Source organism: Eleutherodactylus coqui, chromosome 1, assembly GCF_035609145.1.
Source record: "Eleutherodactylus coqui strain aEleCoq1 chromosome 1, aEleCoq1.hap1, whole genome shotgun sequence".
Lineage (NCBI taxonomy): Eukaryota > Metazoa > Chordata > Amphibia > Anura > Eleutherodactylidae > Eleutherodactylus > Eleutherodactylus coqui.
The window spans coordinates 380,004,521-380,028,778 of record NC_089837.1 but is presented as its reverse complement, the minus strand read 5'-3'; the positions used below and the strand labels follow the sequence as shown (position 1 = coordinate 380,028,778).

The following is a 24,258-nucleotide window of genomic DNA, read 5'->3' as shown; positions in this document are numbered from 1 at the left end:
TTTGAGGCTTGAACAGTTTTACTTAACATGATACATCATTTACATCTTTAAAACAAAATGGACCTCTACAGTCGAGGGCAGTACAAATCACTCGTATAGTAACAGATTCTATAAGACTGTTCCTCCATTTCTATATGTTCAGCTGTATTTTGTGCTTGTAATAAGGCGCTGGAGCCGGTCAAGTATGATAGAAACAGACAGCAGGCATTTTCTCGTCTTATTTAATGATGTGAGGCTTGTCACTCCAGGCCTGGGATTTCTTCTTGGCCAGTTCCATCCAGGAGGGTTCTTGTGAGGCTGAAAATGTTTGTTGTTTCTGTAGAATTTTTTCCTCTTTCTCTGTCAGCAAAGACAATTGTGTAGCTGCAAATCAAAGAAAGCAATTAGCTGATACATCTCATACAGTATGGTAAAAAGGTATAGTCCCCGTGGTGCAAACACCAAGTCGTGACCAACTCATAGGTTTTCTTGGCAGACTGTTTTTGCAGGGTGGTTTGCCATTACCTTCCCCAGTCATGTCCACCCCCCAGCAAGCTGGGTTCTCATTTTACCAACCTCGGAAGGATGGAAAGTTGAGTCAACCTTGAGCCAGCTACCTGAACCATGCTACCTTCAGGTCGTGAGTGAGAGCTTAGGACTGCATTCTGCACCACACGAGGCTCTGTCTCTCATACAGTATACCTTCTGCTAAATCAGTTAGTAGAGATGTGCAAGTTTGCTTGCTTAAAGGGGTATTCCGGGACTGTGTTAAAATTTTTCTATTGATGGACAACAGGTCATTAATAGATGATCGGCAGGGACCTGCCACTCAGATTCCTGACAATCAGCTGATTCCCGATGGCAGTGCTGTTGCTATGGTCAGCAGAGGAAGAAGAAAGTGCTGACACAGTACCAGGTATGGTATTTGTTTTACATATTTTTCCCATAGATTTCTCTTAGCTCTGCCCCCATCCTGCCCCTTCCTATTGCAAACTGTGGTGAGGGGCGGGAGCTCAGCGCAGTAGCTCCTGTCCCATCTCGCCTCCTCCCCTGGCGTGAAAACCCGACCGATATACGCCGTCTGAATAAGCCCTTAGTCTGTATGGGGAACTATTGTCTTGTATTTTTACATCTTTTATATGCCTTTATTTCTGTGATATACAAAACTTGAATAAACATTAGATTTTCAAAATTATTTGTTATACTCAAATTATTAAGCATCTAAATGACTACTAACAATCCGCATTCAGCTGTACAATAATGGAAACCTGATTTCAGATTTTTATTATAGACAAAGTAGATAATTCAAACTGAAAATATAGATAAATTAGATACTTGAGGCTGCAACTGCTATATTTCAACCTGTTGAGAAATTATGGTGACACATTTGGAAACCATGAGGTTAATGAGTTTTCCCACTTTTGGAGATGTATGTGTACATGGAGGACATCAATGTGTAGAATATTAATGCGTTCTTCAAAAGCTCTTGTACTGAAGCTAAACAAAAGGCAGCCTCATCTAGGGAAAAGCTCTTTTCTCACCATGAACAGGATGTGGCAATGTGTTTGCTCTTTGCCTCTGCTCGTTCTTTTCAGCTTTGGTGTCTTGCCCATACATTTCAGGAAGAACTGAAACTGATGTGCTTGTAGTTTTGCTCTGGATGAGGTCAGTTTGCTGCTTCGAATGGAACTTAAAGAAAAACAAGTTTTTTGTTAGATAACTTCAAAACTGAACTTAAGTTGAAATTTTACTTTAGAGGCAGTTTTGCCCACAATAACTAATCTGATGGTTTACTTGATCTGCAACAATGCTAATCTGGGTGGTACATGGTACTGGTGCATCTTGTCTCCACTCAAAAAAGGAGTGGAGACATAGGTTGGGCGGCCAGAGTGACAGGGAACACCCAAGTAACGCCCCCTGGGGTAGGCTAGTGTTAGGGGTAGGCTTAGCTATGTGCTCATCACCCCTTGCGCTGTTCTGTGATGTCCACCTCTGGTGAGTACGCTGAGCTGCATTTCTGCGATTGGCCGGAGCACACGACGAGTGCCGAGGAGAGACAGCAGGCCAGCCCTACGCTGTGCCGCCTGAGGGAATTACACATTCCTATGCTGATGGCTTGGCAGGGAGAGTGACAGCGGCACAGGGGAGGCAAGCTCATCTGTCCCTGACGTACAGGTATCAGCATTGCCGGGTTAAGCGCCAGAGGCTCCATGCATGCACCCATGTGACAGCGACGGCTTGAAGCCCAGAGCCGGACGGCAGGAATCACTGAACCACGCATGGGAGGGCAGGGGGAAAACACTACACGCGCTGCAGCCGAGAGGCCAGAAGGGAACAACACAGCAGGCAGGACAGGATATGTTAGAGCAGCGCCTAGAGTGAGAGCAGTGTCAGACGTGCAGATGCCAGGTCACCAGGGAGAATACTGACAGCAGCCTGTCATGCTGAGATGTCAGGGCAGCGCAGGAACATTGACACAGATAGTAGGATAGGTGTAACCTACTTTCGTGTCCATCAGCAAATCGTCTATTATGCCTGTCACCTGCCCCTCCCCTAGAACTCACACAGCACAATCCATGTCTCCACCCTTTCTTCCGGTGGAGACAAGATGCACCAGAAGCGTGGTACATAGCAAAGTATCAACCACATAAATGCAGAGAGTCAATATTTTCCAGGACTTTAATCCCTTGGCCCAAATTAACCAGTATGATTTTGGAGCTACTAATACACAATTTCAACCTAATCATCCTCATAAATTAATGTACCCTTCACCTAGTTTAAATGTGTGTCAAAAAATTCGGAATTCCTCACCAAGCACTTCTCTTCCTTTGTTTAAATTATGCAAACCATCTCTTTTGAACAACTTCATTTTAGACTACTTACTAACATTATGATTAAGAAATCCCAAAATTTCCGTTTTACACCACTGTCGTAGCCATGCATTATACTCTGAGATGCAACGTGCCTTGTTTATCTAATTACAGACCGGTAGAACTTCTGAAAATGTAACTTACATTTTCTTGGTGAAAATTTTGGAATTCTTTTTCTACAGAAACTAAATTATTTTGAGACAAATCATTGATTCTTCAAAGCACCAAAAGATAAACTTTACTATCTCTACTTGCAGCCTTGACAATATTCACAATATTTCTCTTATCCCTACTGACTGTGGCACCTGGAAGACATCTCATCTCCTTCAGCATATCTAAATTCTGTCCTAAATCTACCTCTAATGATTGAATCACCAACAAGGACATGTTCTCTCTTCTTGGTTGCTCTACAAACTTACAGCAGGCTGGTTATTAATACTTCCTATCTCATGTAAAGTAACTTCTCCCTAGCTAGTTACAAAAAAACTGTAAAATGCAAAAATATGTCTGAGGGTCCCCCAGAGCCAATGGGAGGTTGGAACTGGAGGTTCAATGATAATCCAGCCCTGGCAGCTATTTTTAAGGCATCACCAAATAATAGAAACAAATCCATGGAATCAGTAAAGACTGGATTCTTTTCTGGGACAATTCTTAAGGGTGCCTGCAAACAAACAGAATATTTCTACAATACGCATCTAAAGATTCAGCTTAATATGCCGCTGCGGATTCTGCCTCATAACCTGCATGTATACAAGTGTATTCGGTATTGTCTGCATCTTTCTGTGTATTACGGAAATAAGTGTTAACCCTTTCCAATCCACTGTCTGACGTCTTCAGACATTCTGATTGAAGGCTGTACAGCTCTAATGTTAGAAGACATCCATCAGGGTATTCTTACTGTATATTACTGGCCGCTCTGTTGTCGGCGGCCTCTCCGGCATGTCACATACCGCAGTACTGGCTCTAGCCAGCAGATGGCGCCATTGTATAATGGCAGAAAGAGAAAGCCCCCGAGGAAACCCTGAATCCAAAATTAGATTGCAAAGGGTTAAAGGTCCCTTATCCATAATTGTGCTTATCCCCCCCCCCCCCCCCTCATAATTCAAGCAGAATAAAACCTTGAATCCAACTTTGGTAAATTACCTCTGCTCTGTCTTTGTTTTGCTTTTCAGAATCCTGGTTTACAATGCTGTGCTCAGAGACAGAACGGTCTTCTTTAAGACTTTTTTGCTTTTGTCGAGCCATAGACATCCATGAAGGCTCTGTTTTGCTTTCAGCTGCCTTAACAAACTCTGCTGTCCCCACAGGAGTGTTCTTATCTGGTAACATAAAACATATGAAAATAAATACCATTGTATATATATATATATATATATATATATATATATATATATGTACGTATATGACAGGTAAATTAAAGGATCTTTATTTAGAGTGAAGCCTGGATTTCTCTGTATATTAAATGACTGTAGATCTGAGATCAGTAGTCGATGCACAGGCAGGATTACAGCGAGGACGCGGCACCCACAACCATATTGCAAACCTGAGATGGACCATGGAAAAAGCTTGAAAATACCAAAAGAATATCTACATGTAATTCATGGACTACATCAAGGCCTTTGACTGCGTCAACCAAGAAAAGCTATGGCACACCCTAAAAGAGCTGGGTGTATTGGCACATTGTCAAGCTGATAAAATCACTTTATACCAATCAAGAAGCCACTGTGAGAACACGATGGAGACACAGATAGGTTTGGGATGGGCAAAGGCACCCGACAGGGCTGCATCCTCTCACCCTTCTTGTATAACTTATGCGGAAGTGATCATGCAGGAAATGGACCTGGACGAATAGAAAATTCGGGGGGGGGGGGGGGGGGGGGGAGAATATGTGGCTTTAACATCAACAATGTCCATTATGTGGATGACACAACTCTGCTGGCAGAAACAGAAGCAGGTCTGAAGCAGCTGATATGTAAGATTAAAACTGAAAGAGAAAAAATGGGCCTCTAACTGAATTTAAAGAAGACAAAAAACGGCCAAATTCAAATGAAAATCGACAACGAGGCCGTAGAATGCGTGTGAGACTTCATCTTCTTTGGCTTAAAAATTGACCAGGCTGCAGAATCTATGCCAGAGATAAAATGTAGGATAGCATTGGGGCAAAGCTATACATGGACAAAATCTGGAAAAGTAGGGATTTGAGTATAACAACTAAGCGCTAGATTCCCCATAGCCATTTATGGATGTGAATGCTGGAATGCTGAAAAAGCTGATAGAAAGAGGATTGATGCGTTTGAGCTGTGGTGCTGGTGAAAGCTGCTGCGTATGTCCTGGATGACGAGAGTAACAAACAGAGAAGTCCTGAATCGTATTAGACCCAGTATATCACTGGAGGGCAAGATGACCGGGCACAGGCTCACGGATTTTGGCCATGTAATGTAAACAGAGTTGCTAGGAAAATCTATAATGCTTGGACAGATCAGTGGCAAAAGAAGACCCGGCCGCCAAAGGACATGATGGCTGATACTGTCAGAGCTGATACTGGCATGGATATCACACAACTGAAAGAAGCAGTGAAAAACATGGAGGGAGCTCGCCTTTACGGTTGCCGAGGGTCGTGAATGACTAAACGGCTAAGAACAACAAGATTGTGTCCTGATAGATGTGCACCAATATTTCATTATTTGCAGGTATTTTGCACATTATTTTATCATGTTAAACCTGTAGACGTTCTCTACAACTGTTGTAATTGCATAAATTGTACATATATAATACAGCAAACTCTATTCTATCTCTATTCACTGTCAAAATATAATACTAAAATTGAATCTACCATATGTTAGGCTTTTGTGGGGAAACTCCTACTAGAGCTATATTCACATGTGTGGCAATCAGAATCCCCAACAAATCAGGAGAAAAATGTCACAGGTAGGGTATTTGGCGCATTCATTTTCTGAACCATGTAAATGGTTTGTCCAACCCAATTCATATGGATTCGGTGCACTTCAGTTGCGTATTTTTGGTGTGAAAAAACTGTAACCTGATGAACTGGATTTAAAAACCGTGAATCTGGTTTGATTTTAAATGCAGAACTGTAATCATTATTTCCAAAGAAGGGAAGACGTCCTGGGGAACATCTTTACTTAAAGGGGTTGTCCCGCGCCGAAACGGGGTTTTTTTTTTCAACCCCCCCCCCCGTTCGGCGCGAGACAACCCCGATGCAGGGGTTAAAAAAGAACACCGCACAGCGCTTACCTGAATCCCCGCGCTCCGGTGACTTCTTACTTACCGGTTGAAGATGGCCGCCGGGATCTTCTCCCTCCGTGGACCACAGCTCTTCTGTGCGGTCCATTGCCGATTCCAGCCTCCTGATTGGCTGGAATCGGCACGTGACGGGGCGGAGCTACACGGAGCTACACGGAGCCCCATTGAGAAGAGAAGAAGACCCGGACTGCGCAAGCGCGTCTAATTTGGCCATTAGACGCCGAAAATTAGACGGGCTCCATGGAGACGAGGACGCTAGCAACGGAACAGGTAAGTGAAAAATTTCTGATAACTTCTGTATGGCTCATAATTAATGCACAATGTACATTACAAAGTGCATTAATATGGCCATACAGAAGTGTATAGACCCACTTGCTTTCGCGGGACAACCCCTTTAAGGCCATCTGCACAGACTGCGTAAATGATATGGAGTTTCCACAGCGGATTTTGCTGCAGAAATTCTGCAGCATTTGCAGTACAAGCCATGTGGAGAAGAGGGACATAATCTGCTTCACATGGTGCTGACATTTCTGCAATGAATCTACAGCATGTTTGAAAAATGGTGCGGATTCTAAATCCCCAACATGCCTATTTATGCTGCGGATTCCAACCAGGGCGGTAGCTGTAGGAGTTACAGGGGTAGCAGTCACTACCGGCCCTGGAGCCTTAGAGGGCCTAAAGGCCCCTTCATTACATAGGAAGACACCAGTATTATAACCAGCACATGGTAGGTAGGGGGCCGTGTTACAGATTTTGCATCTCAGTCCAAGAGCTTCTTGTAAAGCCTTAAATGTCAATCCTTGAAATACAGGTATTAAAATCTGCAGCAGATCTACAACAAAAGCTATTTAGGTGCAGATTTTGTCACTGGATTTCTTGTGTATTTGCTGCTAGCTTTCCTTTGAGGAAATCCTGAGGCAAATACCTTGTGAGAGAGGGTGGTGTTATCTACAACCAGTCATATGGTATGAAGCCATAAAATCTACAGAGTGGAGTGGCTTGCTGAATCTTGTGGCCTAGTACAAGATTATATATAGTACATATACAAGGAAATACTACTAATGACCTATCATCAGGATAGGTTATCAATAGTTGATGGGCCGGGTCTGCCGCTCAGGACCCCCACCGATCAGCGCATGCTGGCAGCACCGCAATAAAATCAATTGAACCCCCAACCTGCAGTTACAAGCACCAGCCACTACATGGAGGATTCCAATCTGACCTCTGTATATTTGGAGTGGTAGTCTCCGCGCCAACCTCCCATGTAGTGGCTGGCGCTTGTAACTGCAGGCACAGCGCAAGTTGATTTTAATGAAAGCTGTACCTGCAGTTACAAGCACCGGCCACTACATGGGAGGTTGGCGCGGAGGTTTCGGCTCCAACCTTTGTTATTGCGGCGCTGACAGCAAGCGCTCGCATAGCTGATCTGTCAGGGTCCTGAGCAGCGGACCCTGGCCCATCAACTATTGATGACCTATCCTGATGATAGGTCATCAATAGTATTTCCCTGGAAAACCCCTTTAACTTACATTTTCACCACTACAAAAAAATGTTTATTAAATGGTATCAACCTTATTTCTTCCTGCACTATACGATGTGAGAATTACCCTATACGTCTTTACTAGGTTTGCTGCAAATTATTAGAATAACTGTCTTCCATAAACCCAATAGTCCAAAAACAGACTATATCTTGGATGCTGGCGGGTAGGTCACTGACAACTTGACAAGCGCTGTGCATGTATTACTCTTACATAAGAATTACACCTACAAGATGCCAATTAACTGCATCAATTTTAGATTTGCAGAACCTTTGCTTGGCAATTATTGCTGCTGTGATTTAGTGGGTATGAGATAGCCAGCAGGCTGCTTATTGTTCTTTGATTCTAAAAATACATTCACTTTCTGGAAATCCTTTATGGAAATGTGCACCTTCTGTTAAGTGTGACTAATAGTGATATTTGCATACCTGAAAATGGAGAATTCATATCAATGATCACCAAACTTCAACTATTAAGGCTAGAGGAGAGCTTTCTAATTAGTATTCCAAAGTGTATTAATAATTCCTTTGCTAAAAGGCACTTAGTAATGGCAGAAAAAAAAGAATAGATTAACCCCTTAGTGACGGCCAATACACCTTTTTACTGACCTTGCTAATGGGCTTTAAACCTGCACATACATCCTTTTAAGTCAGTGGCTTAGCTGACTACTGACAGCCGGGCTCAGGGCTTATTTACACGAGCGTATACTGGCCGGCGTTTTCACGGCTGGCCGATATATGCTTTTATCTGAGCAGTCCGCCCTTTCCCTCCCCTCACCTGCTCTCTCCTCCACTCTGGCCCCTGCAATGGGAGGGGGTGGGACAGGGCAGAGCTAAGCTCTGCCCCTCCCAATCCCATTGCTGTCTGCGAACAAGGGGCGGGAGCTTAGCTCCACCCTGTTCTGCCCACTCCCATTGCAAACCGCTCCAAGAGACAGAGAACTGGTGAGGGGGAGGGAAGGGGGAAACTGCTCAGATGGAAGTGTATATCGGCCGGCCGTGAAAACGCCATCCGATATACGCTCGTGTAAATAAGCCCTCATGCTGTAACCACCAGTAGCAGAGAATGCTCAGATCCTGGCGGTTTAACTCCTTACATGTCACAATCAATAGCAACTGCAGCATGTAGGTGGAGGGTGCTCTTTCAGTAACCCGTCGGCACCCGGAATTGTGATCACAAAGTACCAGTGGATTTCTTTAGCCATACAAAGACCTTCATGTTTGCCATGTAACTCAGCCTATTAGACCCGACCTCTGGCAGTCTAATGGGCTGATGTCATAGGCTCAATAGAATGCAGTACATAAGCAATGCAGCATACTATCCTAGCGACTGAGCAGTTGTATCTTCAAGTCCCTTTCATGGACTAAAAAAATAGCGTAAAAAAAGTTCAATAAAGTTTAATTTTAAGAAAAAAATGCAGATAAAAAAATACAAATTTTTCCTCACAAAACCCCCTTTTAAATGGATAAAATACAAAAGTAAAATAAAAAAACAAACATAATAGGTAATACTGCGCTCATAACGACCCAGACAATGAAAATATTTTGATATTTATTTAGCATGGTGAATGCTGTAAAAATAATTTTTAAAACTAACGCCAGAATTGCAATTTTTTTTGTTCTCCTCTAGAGAAAATAATGCATATAAAATGTAGATAAGGCCTTACCAATGGTTTTGTTGAGACTTGGCCTTCTATCAGGCACTTTCTTTTCAATCTTAGCCTCTGAACATTTCATGTTTCTCTCTTGATTAGAGACATTTTCTAATGCTTCTTTATTCGTATTATTGTCTGCAACCGTAATATTTTGCAAAACAGGCTTCTTGGGCAGTGGTGGTTTAGCATGGGTCCCTTCTGTGGAGTCTAATTTACATTTTGCATATTCACTTTTTGAGCTGAGAACATCGTAATCTTTGTTCTCTGCTTTTTCTGTGTTTAATTCCTCCTTGGAGAATGACAGCTCATTAGTTTTTGCCTGTTTAAACTCAGCGCTGTGTCTCTTTACCATGCTCGATACCGTGTTTACGCCATCCCTGTATCTTAAGGATTGGAAAGTGGATCTTAACTTTACAGAAAAGGGGTTCTTGTCTTCAGAATCTGCTTGTAATTCCGTAACCACAGGTAAATCGTTGGCAGCTGGCACTGCACTCTGGTTTGGGATAATGTTAGTAAAGGCTGCCTTGTCTGCAGGCATACCCTCAGGGTCAGTTAAGGACTCAGTCTTCTTACTAATAGACTTATTTTCAGTGTTGGTTAAAGCAACTTTGGGCTCTTCTTTCAAGATCTCAGTTTTCGACATACCTGATTTCAGGACAGACAACTTTGTGGTTTTATGAGCCTCATTCTCAACATTTGCTTTCAGTGAAAAGCTGCCAGTTCTAGGTCTCTCCCAAGCGGAGGATACAGAAAACTTTCTTTGAGTAACAGTTTCTGTGGGTGTCTTTTCTACTTTTTTATCTTCATTTCCAAGCTGTTTATTTTCTTTATCAGACAGAGGTTGGTCTTGGTAGTTCAGGCGTTTTTCAGACAATGAATTCTGGAAAAGGCTTCTCCTACTATTCAAGGATTCCAGGGAATGTCCTACAGAAGTAGTCCTTGAAGAATGGACAACTGTCTCCTCTACAACAGATGGCTTTACATGAACATCAGCTGGTGCCTTGCTCTCTTTAACTGTGTGTTTTTGGTTATCAGTTGAAGATGCAGTGAAGACCTCTTTTTCCTCAGTAGGCAAGGAAATAGGAACATTTTCACTTAACCTTCCACCAACCAATTCACCTGGATCTTTTATTTCTGCACTTAAGTCTACATTTGCAGCATCTGAAATACTTAGAACATTTTCAGATTCTGAAGTCGATCTGGCTTGAACTACTTCCGGGAGATTCAATGGTTCATTAACCGCTAATGATTCTGAAGATGCTTCTTTGTCTTCCAAGCTTACATCCACAATATTGTCAGTAGCAGACGAATCAGCATCTGTAGAACTATAGACTGTCTCTTCTGGCCTGGGTGTTGTAATATCTTCCTCTTCCATGCAGGTCAAATTTTTGAAAGACTCATCTTGTAGCGCCTGAGAAATAAAAAAAGGGAATGTCAGCTAAAAACAAAAACTAATAAGGTACTTTTGAAAGTGACTGCACATGAGCGGCCCCTTCCCCATTGATGCTGGGACAAAAATGAACCAGTTTTGAATTGGTGGAGGATCCTAGTGGCAAGATCCCATCGATCAGACTGTTTTGTCAAGTTGACATGTTGTAAAAGCCAAGGAAATTCCCATCAATATTTTATAGCTTTATAAGTTTAGATCTGATGCATACTTTCATCAGAATGATCCTTGGCTGCCGATGGGGAGAAAACTCCTTCCACTGGGTGAAGAGCATCATTGTGCCTAGGAATTTTTCTCATGAGAGTCAAACACTAGGCAGTAATACCGATTGTAAATGTCATTAGGAGCATCATCTACTTTTACTGATCATGGTGCCAATAATGAGAACATTTATGGCTGTGCTATCAGTCATGTCCACTGTAAATCTATTGTTTTATCATTGATTTTGTCCTGCAATAACCATGGCAAATTATCATTATAATCTTACAATCAATATAAATTTAGTGAATCACATTGGTACTGTAATTGGCCAGTGTGAACACACCTTAAAGAGAATCTGTCGGCTACCTTGAGCCATATGAGCTAAGCTTATGGGCTCAAAGTAGTTAATACGTTGAGTCCGGGTATGTAAGTTTTATACTAACCTTTCACACTATTTCCTCGGTGTCAGCTGTTAAACCCGCTGCGGAATGCATTCAACAGATTATTTAGTCACACACATAAAATGAGAAGACTACTTAGTGTTCGCCTATGTAGTTCATGCAATGCATTCAGCGCGATTTTGAGCGCAGACAATGGGGAAGGGCGGGGAAGGTACGTATAAAACTTGGTGCAGAGTGTTAAGGCAGCAGAAATGCATTCCTAAGCTATCGCTCACAATCTGAAGGTTGCAGGTTCAATCCCCACTTGGTTCAGGTAGCCGGTTCAAGGTCGACTCAGCCTTCCTTCCTTCCGAGGTGGGTAAAATGAATACCCAGCTTGGTGGGGGGTAATAAATAAATTACCTGAAAGTGTTGCAGAATAAGATGGCGCTATACAAATAACAAGATTTATTTTATTTATTTCTTACATCCCCAGACTTAGCTTATAGGGTACTAAGTAGCTCTTTAACCTTTCAATGTTGTAGTGAGGAAAACCTTCCCCATTATCTTTCTCAGCTACAAGTAACTGCATAATTAAGGAGCAGACCACTAAACTGCTATGGAGTACTACAGCTGCTAGAATGTAACGGTCAGATACAGATTGCAATGTGAACTGTGGTATATTTCTTCTATTAATTATTTTGATCACAAGATACTACATTATTAATTAACCACAAGCGAATATTACATAACACAGAAAAGTAGAACATTACCATAGATGGTCTTCTATTCTTGCTTAACCTTTGATTTCGAGGCTTCACTGAAAGTCGATGTCTAGCAGCGGAATTGTCTAGGAACGTAGAATACTGAGGAGGAGAGCTGAAATCTGCTGACGGAGAGAGGATGGCGCTCTCTCTTTTCTCTGGATATCTTTTGTGAGATTCTTTAAGCTCATTCTCATCTGGAGAGAGAGGTCTTGAAGATGTTTCCGATGAGATCTAAAAAGTTGACAACAAGAACTTGGATCAGTGGTTTTGTATGAAGTAATTTCCTTTAAGGCTGAAGATAATTTTCTGATAGGCCAGTTTCAGATAAGTGTATATTGGCACATTTTTAGGTCTGTAATATAGGCGAGTGTCCTGGCCTGATCACGGGTCTACTAACCCAAACTTACAGCATCATAGAGATTTATGGTTCTGAAAACAATCCCAATTCGTCCTATTTTATCGTGCAGTGAGTGCATTTTGGAACTATAAGTGGGACCTGCATTCTTTAGTGGGGCAACGGTGAAAATATGATTTTCCTGCTTCTGCTTTATGCTATCTGTACAGCTAATGCTTCAAATAATTAGTTTTATACCATATATTAATGAACTGATGTAGATTACATGCCCCAAATTTTAAAGTGACCCTACGGTACTGGACAAACAAAGTTGTCCCTGACGCTTTTCTGACTACCTGATGCACGTTGTACATTAGCATGCATTGGTAATCTAAGGCACTACATGCTGCTCTGACTGGCCAGAACTGGCCAATCAAAGCATCATGTAGTGTCTCAGACTAATGATGCATACTAATGAACAGTGTGTATCAGGCTGTCATAAGCGGTGTGGCCATCATTATTTGTCCAGGACCAGAGGGTCACTTAAAGCATAAGTTCATGGAAAGAAAAGTTCCCAGAGGCATCTCATGTAATAGTAAAACAGACTTTAAACATTGTTTTGTAAGAATACTACTATAAATCAATACTGTAATATCCAATCAGCAATTAGCATTCGGGAAAATCGTTGCTTAGTAGAGGGTATACAATGGATTCAAATGGCTGATTAGTTGATATGGTGTCAGAGCTGATTTGCTTCTTGTGAAGAAGCAATTGTTAATCACCTTTTGGAGATACGCTACCTGTTCATCTTCCTCACTGCCTGTTCCTGCTAAGCTCAGTGAGCTGTGATGATGTCTATGAATATCAGAAAACTGAAACAATATAAAATCAGGAAAAAATGTGATTAAAAGACATAAATAATATAATACATCTTTACCTACAACACTCTGGCAATAACACATTGTTGACAGCTACATTTTCTATCATCTTTCTGCAAGCACTACTCCCATGAAATGAGGATGGCTGTGAATTACATCAAATGTTGTCTAAGCAAATAATGTAAAAATAAATTGTGTCTATCTTAACGGAGATTGAATGAATTTTCAATCTTCAGAAGCTTTCAGACTGATCCCATTTCCATTTCTAATTTTCTTTTCAGCATTAGATAGGACAGATACACAATTAATAAAGATTCTTGTTGAGAAACAAGCTGTTGGGTGTATCATCACTATAAGTAAGTTCATCATAGGAAAATCATAGCAAATTCTTCTTCTGCACAGTTCATCTGTTAGGTGCTACATTACATCATACAGATAAATTATCTATTATGTTTTCAGTGTCGGCGGATTACAAAGGCCTTAATGTAGCAAGACTGGGGAATATAGGCACGTATGATGCAGCTTAATGGATAAACCTAATGTACTACATTACAGTTAAGCTATGCGTTTCGCTAGATGAATTAGATCCACATAGATCAGCTATTCCATTAAAATGGAAAATGGTGGAATTGTTTCTAGTTTATATGAAAACCAAAAATAAAAATCTGAGTTCATTGGATAATTCTTGCTGAATACACGCACGGATACATTTCTTCAGTATGAGCGCTCATTGTTTGGACTTTGGGATGTTAACTACCCAGTTAGTAATGTCCAGACAATATCCAGCTTTGTTCCCTGTGTCTAAAACACTGCCAGTTTGATACAGCCCTAGTCATGCAGCTAGGAATTCTATCACAATAGTTCTCGGTTATACACTTAGGTCACTGGAAATTGTTGCCACTGTGCATAATATAGACTTTGTATATAATATCTGATAAAATACTTGCCCTGGTTTTAATAGCATCATGTATAAGTGACATTTCTGGAGGGCTGCGTGGTAGTCCATCATCTTCTGAACTGGTTCCTGCATCATCAGATCGCTTATTGAGGAGCCCAAAAGGAGGTGGTCCAACTTTCATATTCGACTGGAGTTTTAACTGCAATTGAAACATTTAGGTGTTTTTGTAACTATTAAGAGTAGCAGCATAGGTTCACCATACATAGCGACTTTTTAATATTGCATACTGTCTCTTATGACAGTCTGTATTGTATCTATGAAGCAGTAGAGACAGGAGGTTGTAAAACAAGCATGCAGCTTGAAATATAAGCCCTACCCCGAAAATAAGCTCTAGTTACACTACATAAAAAAAAGAATACATTACTTAGCAGGCTCAGTCCAGGTCTCTCCCGCTGCTCTGTAGAGGTTCGGCGCAGTTCCCACAGTCCTCAGCCACTCGTACAACATCACTTCCTGGTTATGGGATTCATAAATCCCACCTCCAGGAAGCGACAGCTGTGACTGGTCTTCAACCGCTGCTCAGTCAATCAATGCAGCACTGGATGAACCAATGCGATGGCTGTGATTGGCCACAGCTGAGCCAATTTATAAATCCAGCATCTACAATGCGATGGCTGTTGATTGGTTCTTCCACCACTGCTGAACCAATCGATGCAGCCATCACATTGCTTCATCCAGCGCTGCATTGAGTGGCTGAGCAGCAGAGGCGGGATTTTTGAATACCATAACCAGAAAGTAATGTTGTACGAGTGGCCAAGGATTGTGGGAACCGCGCCGAAGCCCTGGAGAGCAGCAGGAGGGACCTGGACTGAGCCTGCTAGGTAAGTATAATAAGAATTCCCCCCAAAATAAAACCTAGTGCCTCTTTGGGGGCAAAAAGTTATATAAAACAGGGTCTTATTATGGGGAAACCACGGTATAATCTGCAATTCTTCAAAGATGCACAATTTAGCTGCAATATTATGAAAATGTTAGTATTCAGAAATTAAGAGCATGAAGAAAATAATAAGAACAAAAGACAAAGTACAACTAACAAAAAATATTAGTTAACGTGGTAGCTGAAGAAAAGGCGCCATAGGAAGGGTTGCTATGTAAAAAAGTAACAGGAAAGATAACAGAAGCAGTGAAAGAGTCACATTCCATGACGAATGAATGACATATCTAATTTTAGTCGCTCAGCACTTAGTAGCATGTACTTGGATAAGTCCCTTTTGACAGTTCCGAGGTGCCAGTGCAAAGCACTACAGATTAAAAAGATCCATTGGATTGTTTTGTTACTTTATATACATTAGAAGCAGAGGTCCCAAGAGCAGACCACCATCTCTTTCGTTCACTATGTAAGGAGGTATAGTTCATGATATTACAAAAATAGCCTTCATCCAGTCTTCCACTTACAGTATTTTGGAAAGTTTCTAACAAATTGTAGGTGATCTAGTTATATTATAGTGGTTGTACCACAATTGCACGTTATCCCTTATCCACAGGATAGGAAATAACTTGCTGATCGGTGGGGGTCTCACTACTTAGACCCTTGCCAAACTTAAGAATGGGGGTCCTGTGTCCCCCATTCTCCTCACAGTGGGGTTACTGCACCCCCAGCAGCGAGGAGGAGACTGAATGAAGCACTGGTTGCACAAGCGCACTAGCGCTGCATTGACTTTTAATGGTACTGCGGATATACGCGAGTGGGTAGCACTCGACTATCTCTGTGAGCCTCATTGAAATGAATGGAGCGCTGACTGTATATGTTCCGCCAGTGCTGCATTCAGAGTAACGTACTGATGGGGAAAAAGCATCCCCTGCAATGACGAGAAGGGGAAATGGGAGTCCTGTTCTTGAGATTGGCGGGGGTCTCAGCTGTGAGACCCCCACCGATGAGCAAGCTATCCTCTATCCACAGGATAGTAGAATAATTTGCAATTATGGTACAAGACCTTTAAATTTCTTTATCCTGAGGCACATATGGCAGTATCTTCTGTGGAATACCTGCAGAGCTCTGATGCGATCAGACACATTCTCTTGTGAGAAAACACGTATCGGTAGAGCTGTCTCTTGCGTAACCTCTGGAATGAAGATACTGTCATGTGATACAGCTCTGCTTCCAAGCACACCAGCTGTGGCCCTAAAATAAAAAGTTATATTACACACACAAGGTTTATCATAGAAATGTTCGGCAGAAAATACTGCAAATCTGTGTAGCGTATTTAATGTGGATCAAGAGTATAAATCTCCCATCTTCAAAACTTTAAGGGGGTTTTCCCACAACTTAAAATTGCTTTACCACCACTCTTAACATCCTGGTTGCTATTGACCGCAACATGTGACTGCCGCAGCCAATCACTGGCTATAAAAGGTTACTGCTGTGGCCAGTGATTGGCTGCAGCAGTCACATGTCCTGCTCAGCAGCAACCAGGAAGGACAGAGTGGCTGTGAAGCTATTTTAAATTGTGGGAAAACCTAAGTATGTTGGGTTCAGAAAACTTTGTTCACTTTCTTTGTTTAATGACACCATCATTGGTGTCCTCAGCCATTCCAACTGCTGTATACACAATTGCTCTTTCTGCTATGGAAGACAGGATCCAGCAGAGGGAAGATTTCTTAGTACAGATGAATGAGTGATTTTTTTTTATTTTTTTTTTATTCGTTTTATTTATTGATAGGCCATTTGTGAAATACAAAATGAGAAGAAATTTGTACAGTACATAGTGATATGGATACAGTTAGAGTCCTGGTTTGATTTAACGCAGATTTTGTTACTGTATTTCTTAAGGTATTTGATTATACGTTTGTAACAATAAACTTTTGAACTTATGAAAACAACAATAAACTCAGGTCCTGTTCTTCTTTTGTTCCGGATCCTGAAAATGGAAAGTTACAAGTTTTCAGGCGCTTATCAGTGGGGGGGGGGGGGGGGGTTGGAATCGGGGAGGGAGTATAGGGTAGGTTTGGATTTCAATCAGTGGTCAAAGTAGTGTGAGTGTCTAGCCAGGCTCCCCATACTTTTCGGAATTTAGTCGGGCAGCCTCTGTTTTGGTATATGATTTTTTCATATGAGGTTACAGTATTTACAGTTTGGATCCAGTGTGGGATTGAGGGGGGCTCTGTTGCCATCCATTTTATGGCTATCTCTTTACGGGCTAGGAACAGCGCTCTCTCAAGAAAAACGCGAGCGTAGTATGGCCACACCTCCTCCTCCAGCAAGCCAAACAGCGCCACCTTAGGGTCCAGGTCGATGGATAATGGGGGCCGTAAAAGTGAGTTCACGAGGTCTGTCACTTTTGACCAGAACTCGTTAACGAAGTGGCACTCCCAAATCAGATGCCAGAAGTCCGCTTTCGGTTGGTGGCATCTTTGGCATGAATCTGAGGTGCTATTTCGCATTTTATGCAGACGGTTGGGAGTAAGGTAGGCTTGATGTATGATGTATAATTGGATTAGCTTGTTGTTTACGGCCGGTGACACTGATAGATGGGATTCAGAGATGTCCTGCCACTCTTCAGGTGTAAGGGATGTGATGGCGAGTCTCCATTTGTCATATGCTGGGGGTGGGCCGAGGTCTATTTTTGCTGAAAGGAGATGTGTATATAGGGCTGATATTAGGCCTTTGGGTCCTTGGGATTTGAGGATGCCTATTGTGGGGAACTTGGATATGCGGGTCAAGGTGGGAGGGAATTGAGAGTTCAGAGCATCTCTTAGTTGGAAGAATCTGAATAGTTGGAGGTACGGGGCCTGCAGCTTATCACGCAGTTGCGTGAATGTAGGGAGTGTTCCGTCTATGTATATGTCTTTTAGTGTGTGTACCCCCTGGGTTGTCCAGTACTTTGGGTCTGGGACGGACTGTAGTGAGGTAAGGCCGGGGTTATTCCAAAGAGGAAGTTCTGGTATCACACCCTGGTAATTCTGCAGTGTCTTTGCTTCCTTCCATACGCTGAGAGCCAGTTTATGAAGCGGGGTTAATTCAGTGGGTTTAGTGCATTACGGGAATTCTAAAAAATTCAGATTATGTCCTGTTACTTGTTTAGCTAGTTGTTTGTCTGCTATGGGTAGTTCTTTGTCTAGGACCCAGGCTTTGATATTTCGCAGTTGCCCTGCCAGGTAATAGAGCCGGAGGTCCGGAAGGGCCATTCCGGCTTGTTCTTTGGGTCTTTGTAAGGTTGATAGGCTCAGTTTGGAACGGGAGGAGTTCCAGATAAATGTTATAATTAGGGAATTTAGGGACTTGAAAAAGCGTTTGGGGACACTCACTGGCATATGCTGTAAAATGTATAGACATTTGGGTTGGATGACCATTTTAATGAGATTTATGCGCCCAGCCACAGAAAGTGGTAGCTTAACCCATCGTTTCAGTCTATGTTTTATGTTGTCTAAGAGTGGGTTTATGTTATCTGCTATTGCATTGTTATGGTCATATGACATGAGCATCCCCAGGTATTTGAATGTTGAGACTGGTTTTAGTCCATATCTTGCAACGCAGGGGTCATTTTTTGGGCCAGTCTCTGTGTAGAGGATTGTTGATTTGGACCAGTTGACATATAGTCCGGAGAAATGGGAGAATTTATCTATGTGTGTCATAGCTTGGGCAAAGGAGTTTGATGGGTTCGATAAGAATAGGATTGTGTCATCTGTGTATAGTCCCAGTTTGCTTTCAAGGTCTGCCAATTTAATGCCGGTCACGCTGGGGGCGCTTCTTAATCGAATCGGCAGTGCTTCAATGGCTATGGCGAATAAGGCCGGGGATAGAGGGCATCCCTGTCGGGTGCCTCTTGCCAATTGGAATTCCGTCGATGGGATGCCATTGACGATTACATTTGCGCTTGGGGACTTGTATACAGTTTTGACCCATTGTTAAAAGTTAGGTCCGAATCCAAAGCGGATCAGACAGGCTTCTAGAAAAGCCCACTCCACAGAATCAAAAGCTTTTGCCATGTCAAGTGAGACCAGAGCCCAGGGCATGTTATATTGCTTACCTAGTTGGATAGCTGTTTGGACTCTACGAATATTTATGGTCGTGGACTTTCCTGGCATGAAGCCCGTCTGGTCGGGGTGTATGATGGAAAGGATCACCTGATTTAGTCTGGTGGCTAGGATTTTGGTTAGGATCTTGTAATCTGTATTTACCAGTGATATAGGCCGGTAAGAGCTACAGTCTGTAGGGTCCTTCCCAGGTTTCAGGATCACTACTATGGAGGCTTTATAGAATGAAGGTGGGAGTATTTTGTCTAACTGTGCTTGGTTTAGTACCTCAAGGAGTTGTGGGCCTAGTTGTTCGTTGTATTTGCGGTATGTCTCTATTGGGAGACCATCGGGTCCTGGTGATTTATTGAGAGCCATGTCTTGGATTATTAGTTGAATCTCTTCCAAAGTAATAGGGGCTTCTAGGAGGTCAACCTGCTCTTCAGAGAGGGTTGGGAAATTTAAGTCTTTTAGGTAGTCTAAGATGTCTGCCACCGTGTTATGAGAGGAAGAGGTATACAAGTTGGCATAGAATTCTTTAAAGCAATTTGTGATAGACGGGGCATCAGTGAACTCCGTTCCCCATTGATTTTTGATCTTGAGGATCATGTTTGTTTGGTTTTCACGCTTGATAAGATTGGCGAGTAAGTGACTAGATTGGTTTCCTAGCTCAAAGTAGTGTTGTTTGGAGAAGAATAGTTGGCGTTTGGCTTTAGCATGTCTTTGGTGTCTATAGAGTCGGGATAGACTGAGCCAGGCTATTTTATTAGTTTCTGTGGGGGAAGATATATATATTTTTTCGGCTTCTAGGGTCTGATTTTCTATCTCTTTATCGGCCTGAGATGTTGATTTTTTAATATATGAGATGGCCGACTTAAGGAATCCTCTGATATAGGCCTTAAGAGTGTCCCACTTCAAAGCGGGATGGGTATTGTCACTATGGGCATCTAGGAATAGAGAGATGTGGAAGAGTGTCTGGTCATCCGATCCAATGAGCTTAAGCCAGAATGGGTACAGTTTCCAAGTGGGCCTTATACTGAGTTGAGGGAATTTTAGGGTTAACAGTATAGGGCTGTGGTCAGAGATGCCTCTCGGGCAGAGTGTTATGTTTGAGAGGTATACTGCCAGTTCCATGGAACTGAATATGTAATCGATTCTTGTCAACATGAATGAGTGATTTTTGACAAAACATGGCATGAAACCGTTGAAGGTCATGAACTAGGACGGGGTGTCAAACTCATTTTCAGCGAGGGCCACATCAGGCTTATGGTGATCTTCAAAGGGCCGATTGTAAGACAGTACACTAAGGGCCTGTTCACACAAACATATTTGCGTACCTAATATGCAGTGAATAGAAGCCATTGATTTCAATGAGTTCATTCACATGATGTATATTTTCACACAGCATGAGCTTTTTTTTGCATACAAGGCACCTCAATAGGCCATTGAAGTGAATGGGCCATGCAAATACGTGGTGAATGCGCAAAAAAACCTATGTATTCACTGCATATTTGCGTACCATTTCAATGGGCCCATCTGTATTCTTTTTTGCGTGCCCAAATATGCAGGCATAAGCAATTTTGGATTGTGCAAATATGCAGCGTATTTGTGCGACCGAAATACGATTACGCCCATGTGAACGAGCACTAATAGTGCCCCCTATAGTGGTCGCAGTAGTAATAGTGACTCTGATAGTGGCCCCAGTAAAAATATTGAACTCCACAGTGGGCCAATTAGTAATTGGACCCCCATAGTGGCCCCAGTAGTAATTATGACCCCCACAGTGGCCCCAGTAGTAATAACGAGCCCCACAGTGACCCTAATAGTAATAGCGACCCCCCAATTATGACCCCCCCCAAACTTGTATACTTACCACTTCCTTGCTGTCAGCACTGCTCCCCCTCTGCTCGCGCTGAGCCCGGGGTCACACTGACATCAGTGTGTGTGCCCGGCCGCTTCCTCCCTAAGTCCTCTCCTGCGGAACCGAAGAGCAGGGAACTCAGGGGAGGAGGATCTGATGTCAGAGTGTGCCCCGGGATCAGCGCTAACAGCGTCATTACCAGCGAGGAGCTGCGGCACCCAGCTGGTAATCGCTTCAGTGGTGAGCGGCCGTCGGCACACCACGGGCCACATATAATGAGGCAGCGGGCCGGATTCTGCCCGCGGGCCTTGTGTTTGACACATGTGAACTAGGAAAAGCAAACTGGAAGAAGCATGGATGGGAGTGAAGCCGCCTATAGACCTCCTCCTCTGACCCTGATCATGATGTCCAGCCCCACTGCACTGACAGCGGGCTGGGTGATCACTAAATGGCTGGTGATCCTGAGTGCCCGATGATCAACTATTGAACTATTTTAACGCAGCGTTTACTGCGTTTTCAGCACAGTTATAGACACAGCCAAGCAAGCTGATAATGCCAGAACTGAAAAAACTCAGTAACCAATTTTTACTGTGTTTCAATATGCAAAGCATCGTGTTTTAAAATGCAGAAACGCATGAAAATAGAACAGACAGCGCTTGAAAAACGCAGCATTAAAAAAAGTTTTAGCGTATGTCTGAGAAGCCCCACTGAAATCAATGGTAGAGTTTGACAGCATTTAGTGCTGCGCTGAAAACGCAGCGATAAATGCTGGAAAAAAAAACGTGTGAGAGTGGCCTTAATGATGTGCAAAATGTGAATTTGACAAATTCTGCATTCTATGTAAACTTCATTTGTGTTGTTAAAAGCCTACATAATACTGTAGAAAAAGTTACAGAGGGAAGTTATACGGCAAAATAGAAAATAAAATAAAAAAAAAAAATATATATATCACAGTTTGACCTACTTAAGTTCGTCCTCAGAGTCATACTCAACACGCAAAGAGTCTGAGATGGTGACATCGCTGGCGGACTGACTCTGCTTCAGACCACTTGCACCCAATGATGGTAAGGTTTCTTTCCTCTTCTTTTTTACAAATAACTTTTTAAAAGACTTAAACTTAAATTTCTTCTTAACTAAAAGAAAAAGAAAAATATACATTCTGAATCACTTTCTCCCTCTCAAGGGCTACAGTAAGAAACATACAATCTCACAAAGTAGGATATATGTCATGAATACAGAATCAGTATAAGATAAATGTTGAAATGCATAAAGAATTTAAAGTATGCCATACCCTGGAGACAGATGTCAATGGATATGCATAAGTGTCTAATCATAGATTTAGGATTACTTACATTTTAAATTATCACTGCAGTTTGAAAGAACGTTTGATAATGATAGCTAATGCAGTAACTAGCAAAAGTGCAAATCACTTTATTTACCTAAAATGAGTTTTTTTTGCTAAAAAAAAACCTCTAAATTGCTGGCTACTAGGGGTACCTCTTCCTTCTAATCTGCTATTCACTGCCTGTTGGCAATCTATCTCTATCAACAGAGGCACCATGACAGAACACAATTAGTTTTTGGGTGGATATTGTCTCATGCTGCCCATAGATGTCTTTGGAAGGGAGGAGGAAGAAGATGCTGCAGGGAGAGAAAGACTCACAGATACTCCTGGAGCTAACAGAAAGTGATTTACTGTGTTCCACCTACTGGAATCCTATCTACACTGCTCAATATTGCTGTACACAGTCTTTGATGATGCTATTATGTCTGTGTGTTCTACAGGGAGATAGGGTGACATTACATGGGACAACTGTTGTCTGAATAGTCAATCAAAAAACTCACTGGCTTGCTGACTTCCTGCTGAGTGTAAACGCTCCCTGCTCAGCACTTCACATAAAAAGTGAAGTGCTAAGCAAGAAGCCAGCGAGAACCCAACGGTGATCTGGCAGCCTAAAGGCCCTTCTTTTGAGCGATAATAGTTGCATGTAACTGTGCCCATCTTTCACTTTTTTGCCGAACGATGATTTTATGTTCAGCATAAAACCCATTGTTCGGCAGAAGAGCTGATAAGAAGGACCGCACGGTGTGTTCTGCCCGGGGAGCGCTGATTACACTGTCTCAGCTTTCAGCCCCGCAGAAAAACAGAGGGAATGTATTCAGAGAACAGTCCACCCACTGTTCTCTGAATATAGCTCCTGGCGGCTCACACGAATTAATAAGCTACTAATAGGCATTAGAACCAATTAGTAATTTATGCAAAATAATTGCTCAAAAGCAATCTTTTGAGTGATCATCTTTGTGTGTATAAGGACCTTAACACTCTGCATGAGTGCTAACAACCTAGTGGTGACGCCAGCACTCGTGCAGTCTTTAGACAACTAGTGTCCCGTCTAAATGGGACATTAGTTGCTGAAAGTTTAAGATTAAACCAGATGATAAGTAGTCAACCAGCAACTGTATTTAGGTAAGCTGAAGGGAAGCGACTAGTAACTTGTAAAGGAATTCTTGCTCGTCTCCCGCTGAGCGACTATTCGAACGGTAGTTGACCTGTGTAAAGTCACAGTTTGGTGCAGAAACTGCTGTTTCCTGCATATGAAATGTATAGAAGACATCATAGCAGCAGTCTTCACCTGTCAGGGACAACAGAGAATTAGCTATGCAGATTGCAGAGGGGTAAACTGGTGAAAAATGCAGGATACATGTCATATAATGCCCAGAAATAGTGCTACTCATGACAGCTTTTTTTTTTTTTAACTTACAAGCTTTATTGAGTTTTGCAAATTTTCCATCATTTTCCAACACGAGGACAACAGTATAATGAGAGGATAAGCACATGTAAGGAAAAGAAAATATTGTCATTGTTAAACATAGCAGAGAAAAATACAAATGTGTTAGCCCAAACAACAATGGAACACATGAGAAAAACAGGCATGGTATGCAAGATCAAAATAAAGTCGCTAGTCAGACGGCCAAAGACACAGGCATGAAATACAAGAAATTTGAATAGCCTTTTAACTAGCCAGAATGAGAAGAAAAGGTGACATATGGCAGCTTATTTTGAAGAATCACCCTAAAATGCAGGTACACTTTAAGTATTTTCCATAATAATCTATTGTAGCCCTCTAGTGTAAAGTCTTGAGCCCTTTAGCCTGGAAGTTCTGAATATTCAGT

The 24,258-nt window shown here is 42.2% G+C and overlaps 1 protein-coding gene across 2 annotated transcripts; it reads right to left on the bottom strand.

Moving 5' to 3' along the window:
* On the bottom strand, positions 1–23,961 carry CRACDL (CRACD like). 2 transcript variants are annotated; one of them, XM_066579067.1, is made up of 10 exons: positions 23,847–23,961; positions 22,049–22,217; positions 16,257–16,392; positions 14,260–14,409; positions 13,217–13,306; positions 12,107–12,331; positions 9,318–10,716; positions 3,993–4,168; positions 1,521–1,668; positions 1–363 (listed from the first exon to the last, which is right to left on the bottom strand). In XM_066579067.1, the coding sequence occupies exons 1-10, from the start codon at positions 23,944–23,946 to the stop codon at positions 218–220; spliced, it is 2,739 nt and encodes a 912-aa protein (XP_066435164.1). In that variant the 5' UTR covers positions 23,947–23,961; the 3' UTR covers positions 1–217. The 2 variants fall into 2 exon arrangements, with proteins under 2 accessions (XP_066435164.1, XP_066435167.1); XM_066579070.1 differs by having other exon boundaries at positions 13,235–13,306.
* Between the last annotated feature and the right edge of the window lie 297 nt (positions 23,962–24,258).

Coding starts and splice junctions, on each gene's coding strand:
- CRACDL (XM_066579067.1), bottom strand. CDS start 23,946: ATGACAATATTTTCTTTTCCTTACATGTGCTTATCCTCTCATTATACT. Junction 10,717..12,106: donor AGAATAGAAGACCATCTATG/GTAATGTTCTAC, acceptor TTTATTTCTCAG/GCGCTACAAGATGAGTCTTT. Junction 364..1,520: donor ATTGCCACATCCTGTTCATG/GTGAGAAAAGAG, acceptor TTTGATTTGCAG/CTACACAATTGTCTTTGCTG.